The sequence below is a fragment of the Podarcis gaigeae genome, assembly GCF_964106915.1.
Source record: "Podarcis gaigeae genome assembly, chromosome: 5".
NCBI lineage: Eukaryota > Metazoa > Chordata > Lepidosauria > Squamata > Lacertidae > Podarcis > Podarcis gaigeae.
The window spans coordinates 38,507,284-38,528,018 of record NC_139681.1 but is presented as its reverse complement, the minus strand read 5'-3'; the positions used below and the strand labels follow the sequence as shown (position 1 = coordinate 38,528,018).

At 38.7% G+C, this 20,735-nt stretch overlaps 1 protein-coding gene across 8 annotated transcripts in view; it reads left to right on the top strand.

Moving 5' to 3' along the window:
• The window catches only part of EXOC6 (exocyst complex component 6), a 98,939-nt gene that overhangs the window by 42,358 nt on the left and 35,846 nt on the right, over positions 1–20,735 (top strand). For 5 of the 8 annotated variants that reach the window (XM_083740874.1, XM_083740870.1, XM_083740873.1 and 2 more), the window contains exons 18-21: positions 3,213–3,392; positions 8,805–8,834; positions 15,637–15,778; positions 20,085–20,158. In XM_083740874.1, the coding sequence (XP_083597000.1) occupies positions 3,213–3,392; positions 8,805–8,834; positions 15,637–15,778; positions 20,085–20,158 (426 nt within the window). Of the gene's footprint in view, positions 1–3,212; positions 3,393–8,804; positions 8,835–12,717; positions 12,742–15,636; positions 15,779–20,084; positions 20,159–20,735 lie in introns of those variants that run through there. The other 3 variants (XM_083740876.1, XM_083740875.1, XM_083740877.1) reach the window with 2 other exon arrangements.

Genomic DNA, 20,735 nt, shown 5'->3' with positions numbered 1-20,735 from the left:
TGCGCTCCCATCGTTCGGTCCCAGCGCCTGGCAACCTAGCAGTTCGAAAGCACCTCCAGGTGCAAGTAGATAAATAGGGACTGCTTACCAGCGGGAAGGTAAACGGCGTTCCGCGTGCTGCACTGGCTCGCCAGATGCAGCTTGTCACGCTGGCCACATGACCCGGAAGTGTCTGCCTATAGAGTGAGATGAGCGCACAATCCTAGAGTCTGGCAAGAGTGGCCCGAACGGGCAGGGGTACCTTTACCTTTACCTTTAATGTAAAGCGTAGCATAGGTTCAAAGTTGATTCATTTAGTCCTATAAATTTGTTGCATTTTGTAAAATAAGTTAAAAAAAAGGCATTGGTTGGTTCCATGACAGCTATATCTTCCATTTCAAATAATTGCCTTATTGTGTATACACCCAAATGCGACAGGATTTCACAGACCAACAAACTAAACAGGATTATTCCTACTGAGGCTAGTTCTGTCCTCGGTACTTTTAATTTTGTAACTAAATCTTAAAATAAACCTATCAAATTCCAATGTTAATCTCTGTTGTCAAGGTTAATGGAGGACATAAGAAGGATAAAGGCATGCTCAAAGGAATTAATACCATGCTCCTCAATTTTCAGCCTTGGGAACACTTAATTTGAGGAGTTGCACTGTTATGAATTTTATAACCAGGGCAAATGGCAAAGATGACATTTTCCATGGGTGCATTATCTTCCTAGAGGATTTGCTGCATTGTAGCTTTGATCCCATGGGTTGGTTTTGTTGAAATATGGAACCACATTTTATGAACTTCCAAACCGAATCTTATTTTCATATATATAACAGAATCATAGAACTTCAGGGTTGGAAGGAACTTCAAGGACCATCTAGTCCAACCCCCCTGCAACTAGATCGTCATACATGACAGACAGCCATCCAGCCTTTGCTTAGCAGGGCACTGGAGAAATCCTCAGAATCCTACTGATTGCTGTATCTGCTTAATACAAATATTTATTATAACTGTTTCTTACTGGGAATCTGCCACGCATAAAAATAGTGGCTGTCTCTGCAGCTATGTGTCTCATCCACCCCCAAATAGAAAAAGATACACATGGCAAACTTCCTTTGGGCCATCAGGGAATCCAGCAGCACAGGACTCAACATTACTAGACCTGGGCCCACAATTAGAGTGGTGGCAGGTGCAGGGCAGAATTGGTAAAATTGTGCCTGCCGAAAGGAAGCAGGCACTGCCTTCTTCTCTTCAGAGGATGCAAGGAGCTGTCAGGTGAGACTGCTTTCAAGAAGCTAATGGACTCTTATTTTCTATGATCGTTGAGAAAAGTTTTGTTCATGGATGGAGGGGTTACCCCTTTGTGGCTGAAAAGATCTCAGAGCTAGTCTTCCCTCCCATGGATCCTGGTTTTTAGGGTTTGATGCAGAGAGAAGGTAGACGAAAGAGAAGAGAGTCTTTGGCTCTCCCTTCCCATCCTCCTGACAGTCATCAGTTTTCAGTCTTTTGCTCAGACAAATTCATTATGGTTTCCCATGTGCCGTATTTACATTGACATTAGGACTAGGAAGCCCAACAGGTCATAGGAACAGGGCACATGTTACTGCAGCACTGGTGGGCGGTAAGGAAATTTTACCATCAAGAAAGATTCATTAGTGGGTGTTAGGTATAAAAAGGTTGACTACCACGGTCTAGAAGTTGGTTGAGTGGAACTCTGGAATGCAAAGACAGTTTTAGTGAAAGTTTTAATGGATATTCCATGTGAAACCAGTTGTAGCAACAGCTGTTTTTGTTCCTGTGTCAGATAAAAATGTTTGTCCCCTCGTTATTATGTTCTGTGAGAGTTCACAGTTTGCTGCCTATGTGTATGCTGCATCTTATGTATACTCAAGAAAGGAATGTACTAGCCTGTCATCTGTGCTTTGGCTTAACCTTTTCTTTCTTTCTATTTTCACTCTGGGATTAAGTAAAAGTATTAATGAAGGGCCTCTATATCAAGCTATATGCACATTATCTAATTGTCTGTGGGACCATGCTGTGACTGTCATTTGCAGTATCTAAGCTCCTGGAACAAAACAAAACAAAACAAAAATCCAAAATTAATTGCAAACAAAGCCCAGCCAGGTTATAAAGGCATACCTCTTTGTAGATTCTTCCCCCCACCTCCTGCTCTCTATATTACTAAAAACGTATTATTTTTACCCCAGAGAATCACACCAATGCATACGCTTCACTTGTGATGGAAAATCCTTTTTTTATTAATCCTTGTGTACCTTCTTATCAAAAGCTGAACACATCTCATCAGCCTAGCTATCCTGCCGTTTGGCATGCTCTGCTCTTGTTAACTGCATCTCCTGGAGGCAAATTGTATCAGTCTTAATATTTTTTTTAAAAAAACTTGGATTTCTCTTTTGCCATTCCGTTGTTGTTTTTTAAATGATACACCTTATGGTGTTCTGTGACTTCTTACAGCAGAAGGTTCATAGATTTCAAATTTATTGGTTTCCAGTGTCTTTTTTAAAAAGAATATTAGTGACGTGTCTAGATGCTCTACATAAATAACTATAGCAATCCAGATTTAGTCTAAACTGCATCCTTACCAATAAGAGTATACAGTTGTGTATTACTTGCAGTTTATCATTCCAAAACATTAAAAAGTGAAACAATTACCGTCAGTTTTTCAGTTTAATCAAATTAAACATAAGCAGAGCCCTGCTGGATTAGGCTGCCCTAATACAGCATCCTATTCCCGCAGTAGCTATCTAGATGCCCAGGGAAAATCGGACTGCAAAGGCACTTTCCTCACAAACCATGTGTTTGTTTGGGCCCTGGGTGTGAGAGCCAAGGTGCATGTGCAGAGTCCTGGCTGAGAGCAAGTAGGCTGAGAGGGGAAGTGTGTCAGAAGAAAAACCCGAAACCAGTCTCTCTATATTAGTAATATGTATTAATGTATCATTTATATATGAAACGAAGGCACGTTTTTGTAACGTTTGTTGTTCCTTGAGTTGCCTGTTTGATTTTGTCTCTTCACAGCAGAGGGATAGCATGTCTCTATGCTGTGAACAGAAAAATAAAACAGTGGTTTAGACATGGGCTCCTTATATAGATAGATCTGAATTACAATAACAACGATTGACTCCCTCACCTTCTTGACCCTCATTTGCTGCATTTGAAGAATCTCTAGGATACTAAAACTTCAACATACTTGTGTTGTTCCCCACTCCCCAGGATGCAAGACATGCTGCTGAAGGAGAAATTTATACCAAACTTAACCAAAAGATTGATGAATTCATCCAGCTTGCTGACTATGATTGGACAATGAGTGAGCCAGATGGGAGAGCCAGTGGCTATTTAATGGATCTTATTAATTTCTTGAGGAGCACCTTTCAGGTTTTCACTCACTTGCCTGTAAGTATACAAATTGCATGTCATTGCAGGTTTTATTTGTAATACAGTCTAAGGGTGCGAATGACACACGTGGTGGAAGAAACAACAGTCCTGGGACCTGTATCAAACTTGCTTCGATCACAGATAGACCCAGTTCAGAAATGGGCTGAACTCTTGAAAAAAGAGTTCAGCATTGCAGGATTGGGTCTTGCTTAGTCTCAGCATTATGCATTCCCCACCCAAGCCCTTCTCTGGTCTGGCCGCTGGAGAGTACCAGAAGTTTCTGCTTTCTATTTGCAATTAATCATAATTAAGCACAGGGAAAGTTTACAGGGAAAGTGCAAACCCTAGTCTTGTTGTGGTTTGTTTCCATCTTAGCAGGGCCACTGTGATATTCTAAGCAGAAGTTGGTCTACTCCCTCCTTTCCCTTGCTAGAATTAACCATGCTGTAGTGTTTCATCTGCATTGGAGCTAACCAAAATTTGCTTTATCCGGAATTAGCAAATGAGATTCCAGTCCTGCCTTCTTCTTTTTTGCTTCTCCTCCTCTTTTTTTAAAGAGCCCTGGCTAATGTTAATCATGGTGCCAGTGCCAACATTATTCTCTGCCACAGCTAACAATGAAACTGCAAACTTGCTATATTTCATTTGAATCCACAACAGTGGTGAAATAAAGCTTGGTTCTTGTTTTCTTCTTTTAAAGAAATTCATTTTTAAATGCACCGTAAACCAATGCTTATTCACATATAATTGCTAGAAGATAAGAGAACCAATAGTAATTCCTTACAGCATTGGGGGAAAACACTGCATGTTATGAAAATTCTCATTCCAGAAGTTCATAAACATTGACTGCTTTTCTATAAATCTGTCGATTTGAGGTTTATAATAACTTGCTGTGAGATGAGTTGTTTTGTTTATAAAAATATTAATCTGCTGCTTCCTCATATAAAGTATCAAGGTGGTGTCCAACGGTATATACAAATGAAATAAACTACTGTATAGGATAGCATAAAACCAGCACAATCTCCCATATTGTGAATGGTTTTGCAGGTGAACTAGCTACTGCACAATTAAGTTCTTTTAAAAATGGACGTTTGCACACAATAACGTTTTCTACATTTTGTTCTTCCATTGCCTACCTTGCTACAACAGGAAAGTGTTTAGTGTTTACAGAGCTTTTGGGAAACATGGTGTAAAATGACTGTAACACCGCAACACAGGTTTTACATAGAAGATTCTAAACTTTTTCTCTGAATCTTTTATTTTGTTTTGTTTTTTAAATTGTATCCAGACTAAGATTTTTTTTTTAAAGTTTTAAACTATGTTGAAAACCACTTTGAGTTTCTTCCCCCTAAATTATAAGAAGTATATAAACTGTTGTTATCAAGTCAAATATTCCTTTGCTTCAAGTATGTGGTCATCGTCTTTTTTATGTTCTAGTTGTTATTTTGGCTGCTTATTAATTGGCTGGTTATATTTATGAAAATAAATATAAGTTAACCTGCTTGAGTTCTACTTAAATTTTATTTCATTGAAAGCAATGGACTCCGTATATTACAGGAGTGCTTCAAGAATAAAAATTATGGTCTCTGCGATCCATCCCATACTGTACAACTTGTTTTCTTGTTTTGTGTGAGAGTGTTTTACACTATATCTAGACGGTACAGAATCAAAGAATTTAAGCTGGAAAACCTCTGAGATTCATTCGAAATCTATAATTCTGTGCTATGCTCTGGCACAGTGCACACATGTTAGATTTCCTCAGTGGCTTGTGTTTGGCTGCATTGGCAAGTGACAGAGACTAGACTTGATACATTTAACCAATGTGATTCACCATGGCCATGTTTGTACTAAGAATTTCCCACAAGCTGGCTTTCTCCAGATGTTTACTGACACATATTCAACCATGGCTAGCCTGCAGATGTTGTGCAATGGAAGAGAAGTCAGTATGTCAAATATCAGGTTGTAGCTGAATGCACTTTAGTAGGGATTGAGAGCAACAAGGGTAGTTGAGAAGGAGGAGATGGATGCTGGACAGTTCCTTCTGAGAATTATTTGGCAGGCCTTGCCTGGATCTTCACTTGCAGCAAGATTATAGACAGTCACTTTACATCACATTGCTGATGAATCTTTCCTGTGTTAAGAAAGCTAGCTCATGAGGATTCACAGTTCTGTTCCAGGCCTTTGCCTGCTGTGCTGATTTTCAATTTGCAGGGAGTTTCCAGATGTATTCTGGACTGGCATACCATGCTGAAGGTATGAAGGAGGGTTGCCTTCTTGAAAAGATGGGGGTAGCGAGACTTGGTTCCAAGAGAAGCAGGATTTCAATTCATGGAAAGGCTTGGCTGACTAGATCAATGAGAAGCCTTAGGTGAAGGTCTTGACATTTGGTTGGTAAGTAAAGGAAATTTTACTTACAACATCATTTGTATACTGCCCAATGAACAATGTCTTCTGGTGGCTACCGATAGAAGTTCGAATCCATGAAAACAGGGAAAGCTCTAAAAATCATACAGTGAGAAATCAACTGCATTAGGAAACCAAACAAACAAACAAACAAACAAACAAACAAACAAATAAATAAATAAATGGAAACCTATAGCAGGAAAACATACATTAGTGCTCCAGAGCACAAAAAGAAAGATCTTAAAATGCCTGTAAAAACAAAAAGGCCTTCATCTGGCACTGAAAAGACTTAGGTGCCGGGCGAGTTTTACACCTGAAGCAGCTGTGTGTGTACAGAGGGGTGAGGGCAAATCTATATCTCTTGAAAAGTTTTTGTTTGGGAGTTGATGGGGGTGGGGTGAAGTTTCCTTAGAAAAAACCTTTTCCTCCCCGCCAAAAAGCAAGCAAACAAAAACACCCTCCTGCAGAGATGCTGATAGAAGCCAAGTTTGTAGACAGCATCCACACCATGCTCTGCACTTCCCAGGTAGTTGCAGGTAGGGGGAAAGCTTCTTTTATTGCTGAGAGATGGAGTGACCATATGATGTTGCTCTAGCTGAATCAGATAATTGGTCCATCTAGTCCACCTGTGACTGTCCAGGGTCTGCAAGTACCCATTGCCTCCTAATCTGGAAAGTGGGATTCGTAGGTTGTTATCAAGAAGGTTATCAGAGAGATAAAGGTGGCTTTGTTTTAGTGCAGGAGTGGCCAAACTTTGTTGGTCCAATAGGCTCCAATTGGTAGCTTCTCGGTGTGTCTAATTTATGCTAAAAGCAGCCTGGGTTTGCATTTAATGCCAATTTTCAACAGCTGTGAATGTAAGCTGCTCTTGTGAAGGAACAATTTGGGAGTATTTTCTAAGATTCCCAATTGTTCCTTTACTGTCCTGCACCTGACATCATATGCCGTCACGTGAGTGACAGGTAGGCTTGGCATGGGGGAAATGGACTTGCAGGCCAAATTGAGAGGCCTGGCAGGCCTAATTTAGCCCATGGTGTGGACGTTCCCCACTTATTCAGTAGGGAAATGTATCTTAAACTATTAAATACTATGTCCATTGACACTTGAAGCAAGTGTGTTTCTAGGATCAGATTGTAAGTTCCTAGGTCACAAGGCTGTAGGGGAAATCTCTCCGTATATATGTCACTTCTGTAGGGTTGTAGTAGTTGTGAGTTTGTAGTGTCCTTAGTGAACACAATATATTATGCAGCCATGCTCTTTGACTTGTGCCTGGCTACATCTATACTATAAAACACGACCAGAAGCATAACCATGAAGTGACCTGGCATGGTCTCATTGGACAACAGATTCCAGAGGAGTCTTTCTCCAGAATTTCTATAATATCATTTTTCAAGCAAGTGTCACTTATTTACTTTTGACTTCAGGGATGAAAACATCTAAAACAGACACTAATGTAGAGGCAGCAATGTAAGGTGTGTGTGTTTTACACTTGCCTGTGAAAGCCTTTTAGTCCTAAGTGTGTAGCTTGGTCAGTTTCTTAAAATCTTAGCACCTTTTCGCATACAATGAATGGATTTGATCCGGTTTAGCTAGTCTATGGATGGAAATGCTCTTTCCATATATGGAAGGCACTGAGATCCAGTAGAGTAGAATAGGAGCCACTGACTTTTTTGGAAACTGGAGAAACTGTGGTTGGCACTACACACAGATCCACTGCAATGAAGTAGACATCAACTTATTGCTTCTTTTGAGGCTAATTTTGGTCAAGGGAGTGGATTCCATGCACACCAGGAGAGGTTTCTCTGGGCACATGAGTGCCTGGAGTGGAGATTTCCTGCCTGAGGCACCTAGGCAGGTGATCTTTGCTGACCCCTCCTTCCTATTGAGGCTCCCTATTCCACCTCTCACACTGCTCTGGAGGCTGCAAAGGAAAGGAAGACTAGGTGAAGTTTGTCTCCCGATCTTCTTCCTCCAGAATGAGTGGAACACCACTGAGCACAACTCTGACTCCAGCCTCATAGCGTTTAACTATAAAGTACATCTGCAGCCCACAATAAAGCTATCTTGTCTTTACTATGAGATATCTGCACAATTCTCCTTATTGCTTGTAGCTACTGTGGTGTCATTTGGTTGCTAGATATGTTTCTTTAGCTTCGTTTCCCTAAAAGTGTCTTTGTATTATATTTGTCTGTGTTGCCACTTGATAGCAACAGCATTGTTGTTGTTTTTTAGGGCAGGTTTTTTTTGTATTTGTACTGAAAACAAGCCTTTTTACATTTCTGATCCATTTAACGGATGGATGTATTTATTTTTAAACACTGTCTGTTACTATTCCATACACATATTTTTAGCAAAGCAGCAAAATAACAGATTGATGATGGCTGCGATGTAACATTTCCCCCATGTGTGAGCTGAAAGCACTTCTCCATTCACACAGACAAGGGTTGATGCTTCCTTCTGTCAGTGGCTTCTCATGACTCAAGGGATGCTGCTCTGGAGAAGCACTGATCTTGGAGAACAACATTTTGCCGGGGCAAGGGGTGTTACAGGGATCTGCTGCTGCTATAAAGGGGCATCCCAGAAGCCCCAGTACACAGTAGTAGACCATCTGCAGAGATTTGGATTAATCCAAGGAGTTTTGAAATTATACGTTCCCAAAGCTCTTCAAATAGCACTTGAAACGAAATCTACCCAGCCTGTCTGCCAGAAAATACTGCTTATGCAGGATATTTTATTTCTCTGGCTTCTAGCACTGTGCTGTGTATTAATTCATCACACTTTCAGAATATCACTTAAAAATTGTGTCTATTTGGCTCTTACAGCTGCAAACAGAAGACTAATTTGGCTGAACCATGGCAGATCAATCTCAAATAATAATTTCGAACCATTCCCATCTTCAGGAAAGAAAGTCTATTTTCTCAAGAGCCCTCCCCTACCCCCTCTGACTGCTACCAAATACAATTTAATGTTGACAGTGCATTTTTATTTTTTGTTTTGTTTTGATTGCCTTACTGGTTTCCTTCTCAGAATAACAACAATGACCATGCAGCTATGTCGGTAAGTAGATGCAAGCTGAAGAAAAAGCATGCACATGGAAAATTTAAACTATGAACTGCCTGCAGGCTTATTGCTTCAATTCTGAGTGACTTTATTTAAAACCCCTCTATTTATACCGATCTGACTCTATACTAAATTGTGTAGTTGCATGCAGAATCCAAGTTGAAGACTAACCTTGGTTTTTGGACATCAAGGCAGAAGGAACCTTTTAAAGCCTCATAGAAACATGATAGGGCATGTGTTGCATCTGAAATGAGATCATTCAAAGGAGACCATAAGACCTCTTGGATGGGAGGGTCAGGTGTCAGAATGCAGCTATGGGGATGTGCATACGAAATAAGGTTAAAATGGCTAGATAGTGGCTGAGAATAAAGAGCTGGTGAAAGTTTTAGACAGTCTCTTTCAAAAACATACTTTTTGAAGTGAGGAGAATGTCTGCACCCAAATGTATTTCTTAAAAGATGATGGATTGCTTTAAAAGATTCATGCCCCAATTATTTTCAGGTCACCGACTCATTTTGAGTAGTTTACTTTGGTCCAACATAAATATTTGCATTATAATGAATAACTGCTACTTTCAGATTTGCTAGCGATTGGAAAGCTTTGTCCTTTATTATTTTTTTAAAAGGCTGATGCAGAATTGTGTTCTACTCATTTACCCACAGGACACTGTCCCTACTTTAAAATGATTTTGCATCAACACTTCGGTAGAAAAAGTATGCAACAAACGAGATATGATGATCATGTTAGTTCCACGCGTGTTGTGCTATAAGCATAAATAGTTGCAAGGGATCAACTCATTCCACTGGGACATCTGACTTTCTGAAGACAAATTTAGAGGACAATAAAAATGCTTAAAGATATTTTTGCAGATAATGCCGGGGTAAAAAGCTCATGAAAGTATTGATAACATGAAAGGTAATTCTGGCTGACAGTCATGATGGCAGCCATAAGGAAATCTGATGTCCTAAGTGCAAAGCAGTCCCCCAAATGGCTACCATATGGCAGCCATGCCTTCTCCAGTTATCTCTAGATAACACAATATTTCATTTGCTGGTCAGGGCTGCTTCATGCATGAAAACTATAACATGAGCAGATCCCAGTTATACATCATAAAGCTTCACTTGTCTGAAGCATACACATGTATTTTATTTCAATGCATATTCACCATTAAAGCATGTTGCAAAGCTGCATTTGGTTGTCTCTCTGTAAAATAGCATATTGGTATGTGGAGTATAGTTTGAAACCTTATATCCAGCTCAGCGGAATATTTATCCTTCAGTCACGTATTGATAATTCTTACCATTCATGATCTTCAATCTAGTTGAAAAAGTGTGTTTCTAAGTTGTTGCTTCTGTTGTTTGATTCAAATTTTATTCAGTTGCTCATGCAAATCTATTCCTCCCCAATCCCTGCCCCTGTTTTAATTTCTGTACATTTTAAACATGTAGAAAGAATGCAGTGTGTGTCCTAACTTGCTTAGAGAGGACAACTGGAAAAATGCCCTCTGACACTAATGTGTTTCCTGGATATTGAGACCCATCTCTAAAACAGCAGATAGAGGCACTGAAGGGATGCAAATTTTCCAGTGACTTAGTCATGTTACTCTGTTGCAATGAAAACGAGTCATCTTTTACCTTATAGACTACAGAAAGGCGTTATAGCATAAGCTGTCACGAACTACAGGCCCCATGATCACATGCAACAGGATTAATGTATGGAAGAAGTCCAAGCTTACTTACAACCACCTTCCAGCTGTACTGGTGATAGTTATGAACATAGGGAATTGCTTTGTACTGCATCAAGCCACTGGTCCACCTAGCTCAGAACTACATTGACTTGCAGTGGCTCTATGGGGTTTCAGATGGGGAGATCTGCAAATACTTCTAACAATGAAGAATGTGAAAGTATTATTAGATTGTTTGTTTATAATTTCTCCACTAAGAAAAAAGAAATTGGGTGGTTTGCCCAGCATTGCAGAGGAAGTCAATATGCTGGAGTTAGAAACTGATCTTCAACTGATTTCCTAGCAGCCTTATCCATTTTCTCAAGTAAAACTTACAGCCACCTTTTACAGATAGGTAAGCCGTGTTGGTCTGCCATAGTCAAAACAAAATAAAAAAATTCCTTCCAGTAGCACCTTAAAGACCAACTAAGTTAGTTCTAGGTATGAGCTTTCGTGTGCATGCACACTTCTTCAGATATATCTTTTGGTATCTGAAGAAGTGTGCATGCACACGAAAGCTCATACCTAGAACTAACTTAGTTGGTCTTTAAGGTGCTACTGGAAGGAATTTTTTTATTTTGTTTTTACAGTCACCTTGATTTGCTAAGAGCTAATTGGCCTTATCTTTCCAGAGCCATTTGGCTTCCCCTGGCTCTGCTAAGGATTTTGCTGTTATGTGTTTGCTTTCACCTTGGAGTTTCCTCAGAAAAAAACATTTGCAAATGCTTTAATTTAACTGTTAGCAATGGTAGAGGTAACACAAATGAGGTGAACAACTGAGTTAACGTAATCCAATTCTTGTGTGGTCTAAAACAGACTTTTAATATTCTGAAAAAAATGTGGGATATGCTGTTTTCCCCTCAACAATTATATATAAAAAATCACTGGCAAAATTAGATGTTGGTGGAATGAAAATGGTTAAAATTTGTCTGATAACTAAGCCTTTCCAAGAGCCTTTATGTTCATAACATATATTCAGAAACCATTATCACAGAATTCAGACCTTTGTTTTAAGATCACAATCATGTACCATGATCCTAAAAAGCTGCTAGCATATTTGCCTATGATGTTCTCGTATAAAGCATCCTAATTACTTTCTTAGCAGCTATTGCCATGTGGACGTTAGTTTGACCATCTTAATCAATTGCTTCTGTGTTATAGAAATTGCAAATATTCCCAGCATGCCTTTTAAATCAGTTTTTTAAGAGACACAGTTGTAAATACATCTATTATTATGATTATTGTTGTTGTTTCTGATATTTTTATGAGAAGGGGTAATTTAGTGCTGCTATTAGATCAACAGGAAGATTCAATTCTTGCTATCAGGAGAATACTTGATTTAGCATTCTTAAATATGTGAGTTACCCTTTAGATTTGATACATTGAAAAGAAAGCTTCTGCTTAATGTGTGATTTAATATTGTTAAACTAATTATGAAGCTAGACTTTCAGATGTAACAGACAAGTCTTGTTGTTCCCTGTTTGCTTGGGGGATTGTGGATTGTGTTTTATTGTTCCCTTGATTGGCAGTAAAAGCCTTATTTCACAGCTTGCAGCGAGGAGCTATTGGATAAAGGGTGGTGGCGCTCCACAAGCTATATTCAAAAACTGTCAATCAAAAGCCCACATAGGCTACTTAGAGAATGGAGTTTCTTACTGATTCTTCCAAATGTCGTCTCATGCTGTCCTTGATTGGCATAGCCTGGCAGGGAGGATGGATGAATCTGTCACCGGCTGGTTAATTGTGTTGCCGGTCTCAGTCTGACATCAGGTCTTTGACTCTTAAGTGGCTCAATACAAAACAAATTAGCAGATTGTAGTCATATTTCTCATCCTATATGCTTTGACTTTGTTGAATGCAGTCCATAAATCATATTGACTGACACACTACTGAATGATGAAAGCTGCTTTTGAGACAGCTAGCTATGAGTCTAGAAAGCAGCACCGTGAAGGTGCCATGCAAGAAGGATGCATATGGCTGACCCTTTGGGAATTTCCTAGGAGCCAAATGTCTCTTTACAGCAATTGTTCTTAAGAGAAAAGCTTTCGGATACTACAGAAAGGATTTAACATGTCAGCAGATTCTCTTTTACAAGTTCCTTTGAAATCTAAGACGTTTGTCTAAGGGTTTTCTTTTTCTCCCAAACTTGTATTTCAGCAAATGTGACGGGTGGGTAAGCTGAAGGTGTCCTATCTTCTAGCAGGTGTTATTGGTGGTTTCTTTTTTAATGTAAGAGAATACTTATTTCTTGAACTTTGCCGTGATGGTATACAAAATATGGATAGCTGTAATTGATGAAAAAAGACAAAGGTGTTAGTAGTTGTTGGGTAGTAGTAATTGTAAGGAACCAAAATAAAACCTCCCCCCCCCCCCCAAGTTAAATATACATAATGGATGTAAGAGCATCAAACAGGGATCCAATGCTGATGATTAAGGATGATTTTTAAGGCCAATGATGAACATTCATTCAGAATCAGTGCAATGATGTTATAGTTTCTTACATGTAAGAAATTGAAAGCGTTGGGTAACAAAAGATGCTTCAAACTGCCCTGTTAAGTCTAGAGACATGAGCTCACTTGCTCAAGATGAATTTGAACAAATAGCTCCTTTTAACCCACCCTCATTTGCCAGTTTTGTGCATTTTTAATTTGGAAGACCTGTATACTTACAACAATTTAAAAGTTACTGGTAAACTGAGCAGTATAAAACAGATTGAGGTACCTCTGACTTACAGTTAAAAGTTCAAATGTTTAGACTTGGCTTCTTTATCTTGGTCCAAAATGAAAACCTACATGATCTCAAATGGTTATAACATGTTCCTTTTCCCTCTTCTGCTTTTTTTTTGACCGTGCCATGAGAGCAATAAGCCTGTAGTCCGAGTGCATAGTTGAAAGCAATTTTAAAAATTCATTTTAGGGGGTTAGCATTTGTCTACCATTATAACAAACATTTAATGTATCTGTATGAAACCTAACTCTTAAAAAGCCACACAAATTATCATGCTGTGTATTGTAACCATTACCTTGTGCTCCAGTACTATTGTAACCAATTTTAAACAACTGAATGCATAGGTTTGGTGAGAAATGTGAAATGGAGTATTTGTATAACAATATAGTCCATAATATAATTGCATTTTGGATTTAATTGGATGTTATGTTTTTTGATAACTTCACTAATATGCTTACTGTTACTACATTACAGTGGCATCAAAAAAATTATGTAAAATAGGACATGGAGCTGATTTGATAGGGTGCTGCATTAAATCAAAATGCAGTTGCTCCATTAAATCAAAATGTTATTTCCATCAAGTATCTTAAATCAGCTACATCATAATTGAATTAAGCCCATTGATTCTTCTTTCCTTCTCCCCGCCCCAATTCTCTCCTTTCCCCCCATTCATATTGATATTGTTCCATTTGGGGAATTAGAACTGCATGTCCCCCAGTCTGGTCACTGCTGGGTTTCAGACATTTCAAGCATGTTCCGGTGTGTGTTCATTTATTTCTTTTTCTGTTGATACTTGGTTTGTACCTGCCAAATGTTAGTTTCATAAAAGCTTTCAGTTTTTAAATGTCCACTAAAGAGGATGTGTCATGGACCATGAACAGAACATATACTTTAGTATCCAGTAATAATAAATACAAACCAAAAATAGGAGAATTTTCAAAATTGAGTCTTTTTCTGTCTGTTTGGTTCTAAAGGTAGCTGAACACATACAGATACTAAGTAGGTTATGTGCCCCAAATAACTTTAAACTTTAAGTCATAGTTCAAATCTATAATGAACAGCTTAACCTGCCTATAGTAACCAAAGAAACTTACTTTATCTTCTATTTTTCTCCTTTTGAATCAGTATGTTTGGTATGCAACAAGATATAGGCCTGGTTTGCATGTAACATCAAACCATGGTTTAAGTAAGTCTTTGTTAATAAACCATGATTAGCATTACATGTGAACTATGCCCCTATTACTGTGGTTTGTTAGTGGGAAAAAATGCAATGGTTTGTTCTTGGCTTACTGACGTTACCTTCAGTATGGCCTAGCGTTAAACACGAACCTGGACATATAATGCAATTTAATGCTTCATTTAGGAATGGCATCATTCTTATTATATAGCACAATTCTGTGCGTGTTTCCAGAAAAGTAAATCCTATTGCATTCAATAGGGTGTACTTCCAGATGTATAGGATTGCAGTCTTAAGATGCAACCCAGTGATTCTTACCTAAGAGTAAACCTGATTGAACCCAGGGGAGTTACTTCTGAGTAAACATGCACGGGATTACACCGTTGAAGATACTAGTATTTAAACTCACAAATTACCAAACTATTAAAGCAAATTCTTATATTTTCCAACGTATTTAATTTAGAAATGAGGAGGAGCCCTAAAATGTTAGCAGTAACTTTTGTTAACATTCTTTAACTATTCCTTCTGATTAGATTAGAATTCATACCTGTGCTTTGATCCAGCCACTTATTTAGAAATACGTAATTTCCATTAAAATCAATGAGACTTGCTTCTCTGGAAATGTGTATAAGCTGTTGTGTTGGCGTGTTTAACCTGCCTTTTCCATCACTGGCACTGACATTTATGCTATAATTATTGGAGCAGAAATGTTTACCATGAAACATGTATGTATACTTGAACAGCAGAGGGCTGCATATGACTTCATAGATTAATTATTTTTAGAATTATCGTTCTCCCAGATGTATAGGTGCATAGATAGAGAGGGGAATATTTGAATTGTCAAGCTTGAAATGTGTAGCATTCCAGGAAATCCATTTTAATAGTGTTAAGGCAAGTGTTTTCTGTAAACCTGTTTTATGATGTATGTTGCTGAATGTATATAACTTGTTGGTTTCAGTTGTGTGTTTACATATTAACATTGTCATTTGAAAATACTATTCTAAATAAAGCTACTATTCGTAAACAGAATTTGAAAAAAAAATACTGTACAACAGGAAGATGTAGCATTTACTGTCTGTTTGTTCTTGGGCTTTGTAAATGTGGGAGAAAATGACCATTCTGACAAAACATATTTACCTATTCTTACAACTTCTTGCCTTTTTTTTTAATAGGGAAAAGTGGCGCAGACTGCTTGTATGTCAGCTTGCCAGCATCTGTCAACTTCCCTGATGCAGATGCTGTTGGATAATGATTTAAAACAAATTAGCATGGGAGCCATTCAGCAGTTTAATTTAGATGTCATACAGTGTGAATGTAAGTATGAGATTCTGAGCTAAAAGTTATGAGACAGTCATTCTTGTTTAGCGGGAGGATGTAAATATCCATTATATGTGCATTACTGTAATAAATAAATGTGGAAACTGGGGATCAATGAGATCTTTCTGTTTATTCAAGCAATGGTTCAAGAGTTGTTTGTTTATTAAATTTGTATGCCACCCTTCATCTGAAGTTCAAAACATTGGTTGGATACCTTCTAGAAGCCTAGTAGTTTATTTCATTGGAATAAGAGAGAGTAACGTAATAGATTTGTAACCATTTAAAATCCTTATCAACATTTACACTAATATGTGTTCTTTTTTCCTCTGAACTGCAGTCAAAACATTATAGGTTCTAATTTTTGCAGTTGTAGGCCATGTCTTCTGATAGTATTTAATTCCTAAAAGAGAAAGTCTTAGGATCAATCTGTAAATCACTTGAAACTTAAGCAACTGAAAAAAGAGAGTTTTATTGGCCATTCATTTTAAATTTGTTAGCATTTGTCTTTCAGAAACTATTCTGGTGAGTTTCTTTTCAACAGAACTCTAAAAGAACCAACTGAGAGGTCTTAACATTTAAAAAGTTTATAAATATATTATACTAATTCAGCAGTGGAACAAATGGAATAGGGAAGCTCAGTTCTTCAAAATTGTAAGCACACAATGCCCTGCCCCCCTCTCTCTCACCCCCCATTGTATTTTTCTCTTGTTACTTGTTTGTTTTGTAACACAAAATAAAATCTGTAATAAAAACTAATTTAAAAAAAAGATTTTAAGCCAACAAGTGGACATTTCCATTTTTGGCTGCCATGAGTTGCAGTAAAACCAACTCTTTGCTTCTCATATACTAAAATGTCCTTAATCTATTTTATAAAGCTATATTAAATTTGCTCAGTTTGTAACCCCCCCCCCCAACACACATTTCCTGTTTGACATATTAAACAACTAAGAGATCATTGTGGGTTTTTTGTTTTTCATAACATAGTGGCTCGGCATCTGTTGCGATGCTTCTGTTACAGAATATCTTGTGTGGTAGGAACCATTACATAATGGCTTTGAGTTCCTTCCAACCTTATAATATTTATGTTATTGTAGAAAAATGTAACCTTGGGTCTACAGATTATACTGTACTGGAAGGAGAAAGTAAAACCATGACTTTAATACTGGAACATATTTAGTAAGATAAGTCAGTCAGCTGTATCTGGCTATATTAAAGCAAGTGCTTTGATACTATTTTAAAGGAAAAAATAGTAATGAGGAGTGAGGATGGTAGGACCTAACTTCACAAGTAAAATATGCTCTTGCTTCAAATTCAGCCGGACTCTTTGCTTGGTAGGAAATGTCATTGTTTCAGGTCACTCATACAAGTATTACTGACTCATTACTTAAGGTATTAAAAAGAAGGTCTAAGTTCACTTCCAGAAGTTCAAAATAGGTGATTCAACATTTGTAAACTTGAGCTGTTCCCTGAAAAATTCAACTAAAACCCAGGCAGCCTTGCTTAACGGATGTGCTACACACACCCACACCCACACCCACACCCTCATACTCTCTCTAGAATGTGCTGAATCTGCTTTCTTTCTGACATTTCTTTCACAAGCTGTGCCATTGGCACATTCCACGAATCACTGTGCCAGCTGTGATTTATGATCTTACCACCCATTCCCTTCAGCTTCGCCCCTCCTGGGTCAACATTTTGAGCTTGGTACTCTGTGACAGTGCCATTTACCCTAGGAAGTGTCTTGCTGCTGTATGCGATTAGATGATATAGAAAAAGGAAGTAGCCAATATACCAAGATGTGATTCCATGAGCACTCTCTCATCTGATAGAGAAACCTTTTGGAATTGTTAATTGACTTTCGGCGTTCTAGCTGCTACCTGATTTCACCATTATGCATCAGTGAAATGTCCAGCGAGACAACTGGTAGAAGTTGGCTAAAAGGCAGCTTATGGACTGTTCCCAAACCTTTCCCTGCAAGGTGCAACCACAGGAGAGTTTTGGACGTATTACACAATGCAGTCTCAGTTTACATAGGATGATAGACCTGGCCAGTTACCAGAATGCCATGTGAACTGAATGTGAAGCATCACCTAGTGTCCTCTGCAACATTCCTGGTTTTTGTATCATAGGGAAGTCTTAGCAGACAAAACAATATGGGCAAGGCTTTCTGTTGGTTTAAGGTATAGCATTATGACTTAACAAATTCACACATGCAGTGTGGTGGCTATTTTCTTTAAGAAATGTGTAAACTGCTTTCTGCCTTTAAAACCATGCAAAGTGATTCATAGATTATGTGCAGCAGATGTTCATGTTTTAGGCTAATACTCATTTTGTCATTCTGAACTGCTGAATGGCAGCTTTGCATGGAGGTACCGTAATATTCTAGATGTGATACTGCAGCTTGCTACAGCAAATTCAGTTTTTCCTTTTGTCTCACAAGCTGAAGTGGACCATGCAACTGTATCATAAATATGACAGCTGATCATTATTCCTTGACCAAGTGATATATCAGAAAATGTAGCAGCAGAATAAAATTCCAAATAGTTTACAATATTCAGGTTGCAGTCAGAAGCCAGGCAAGCAAAAAAACAAAACAAAACAAAACACTGACCAACAGCTTACTGAAAAAGCCAGCTTTTTAACCTGGTGCTGAACAAACCACAGTGTAGTGGACAATTCTTCAAAGATTGAGTTCTTTGCTAAAGAGGTGAGTTCTGGTAGCATAATAGCAGTGACATCTATGTGTATGTGAAAACCCATTGGAATAATTAGAGAATCCTTGATGTGATTTTTTTTCCTTGGAACCAAACCATGAACCATAAGGGTGTAGAATTGATTTTCTTGAATCCAAACACCTTATTCCATGTGGCAGACTATATTTGAAACTCAGAGGTGGTCTGTGTGGAAAATCAATCCCATACTCCATAGGCTCACCTAAAGTAGCCCCGCTTTGATATCGCTGCCCTTGCCTAGATCTTGGCTAATGCAGGTGCCCATTGTATTTAGACAGTGTCTCCATTATACACATGCACCAAGGGCTTGCTTTAGACCATGAAGAACATCTATCAATACTCGGTCAGGGTCTGATTAACCAATAGAAATTGCTTGGGATGCTATGGACAAATGCACTTGTTCGCGCTCTCTCTCTCTCTCTCTCTCTCTCTCTCTCACACACACACACACACACACACACAGAGAGAGAGAGAAACTTGTCTTATGGAGATGTCTTATGGAGATACCTCTGAGTTTGTAACTATGACATAAAAGCAATGCTTACTACAAAGCCTCAAATAATAAAATTTTATTACATCTGGATGAAGCGCCTTTAAATTCAAATACCTGAGCCTACACCATGTACCTTGAAAGTAAGATCCATTGGAAATCAATGGGACAGATTTTCAAGTGGCATAGTTAGGACTGTGATGTGAAAATGGTCATATTGCAGCTTGTCTGCTTACTCCCTTTACCTGGTCTGTAACATAACCTGCATACTAATTGCTCAGCTTCTATATAGTTTGCATTTTAATGTATGGTCTTTTTACATAGCTTTTACACTCTTTTGAATTTTAAGAGTAGAATTCCATTACAAACAACTTGTTAAAGGCATAAACACAACGTTTTATCTTTTCTGCTTAGATTATTCTGCCTGTTTGGATCTTTATTCTCCCTCCTGCTTACTGTCATTCTTCTACCATGGTTAGGCTTAGGGACTAACCATCCCATTTTGCCACTGGAAGTGAAATGGGAATGTGCCACTGCCTTCCTTCGGCCATGCCAGCCCCCCTTCCACTGCTGCCACAATGCCTCTCCCCTTGCCACAGCTGTTGAGCGAAGGGGCATTCTGCACTGTACTCCTGCTCATCTTCTCTGCCCCAGGTGGCACACCAGAACGCCTCTCCTCCCCCCAAAATTTGGCGAGAAGGGGATATTCTGCTAGTGGTGGAAGTGATCGGGCGGGCAGGGTACTGCCTCTGGTTAGGCTAAGAAGATTTTATAGAGCAAATGCTATAATGACAAAATTAGACGCTGATAGCTTTGGAACTGATAATAATTTTGAATGGCTTTTCTGATAAATTCACCATGCAAAACAAAGAAAAGCTGCCTCCTTTTCATGCTATTTGGGACACAGGAACTCTGCATTGTAGGACAGAGGTGAAATGTTGGGGGAATATGCCAATGAAAGGTGTGTCTCCAGATTACTGATCTTAAAAATGTCAATATCCCAGTGCTTGGTGATGCATGTTATAGTGAAAAGAAATTCTGGATTCTGGATTGAAAGGATTTATTGTTATTGTTATTACAGTGTTCGCCAGCTCTGAGCCTGTACCTGGGTTCCATGGAGAAACCTTACAGTTAGCATTCATCGACCTCAGACAAGTAAGACTTCATTTGTATGCCTGTTAATGGTCACATTTTACTGAACACCAAGCCTTTGATTCATGGTCCAAGCAACCCTATGTGTTAGCAGATGACATGAAGTCTACTCACACAATGACTTGTTGACCCTCCATCCCCAGTTGCATTGCATGTTGCTCTGTAGGTTCGCTAGAGGGTGGCTTGGGAGAAGCAAGATGCCGCTGCAGGAAGCCGGGCTGGAGAAACCCTGGTGCTTCTGAGCCACATCATCAGATGCTTATGCCATAAATGTGTTTGTTGGTCCAGCAAGACTCTTGTTGCAACAGACATAACACAACTACCCCTCTGACATTTTGGGAAATTTGGGGAAATGACTATCCCACTACTTCACGTGTAACAAGCAAAAGGGTATAGCTATTCAGTTGTCAGGATGTGAGGTTGAATTCTAATGTATTTGCAGAGTTGTAAATTTGAATGAAAAGGCTGTTTTAATATATGCTGATCTCATAATGAGTACAACCTTGACCCATATTTCTGTGTGGTGCTATGTGAAATACCATAGTTAATTGGTAAGTAAGTTCAAATGATGGCTTTTGTG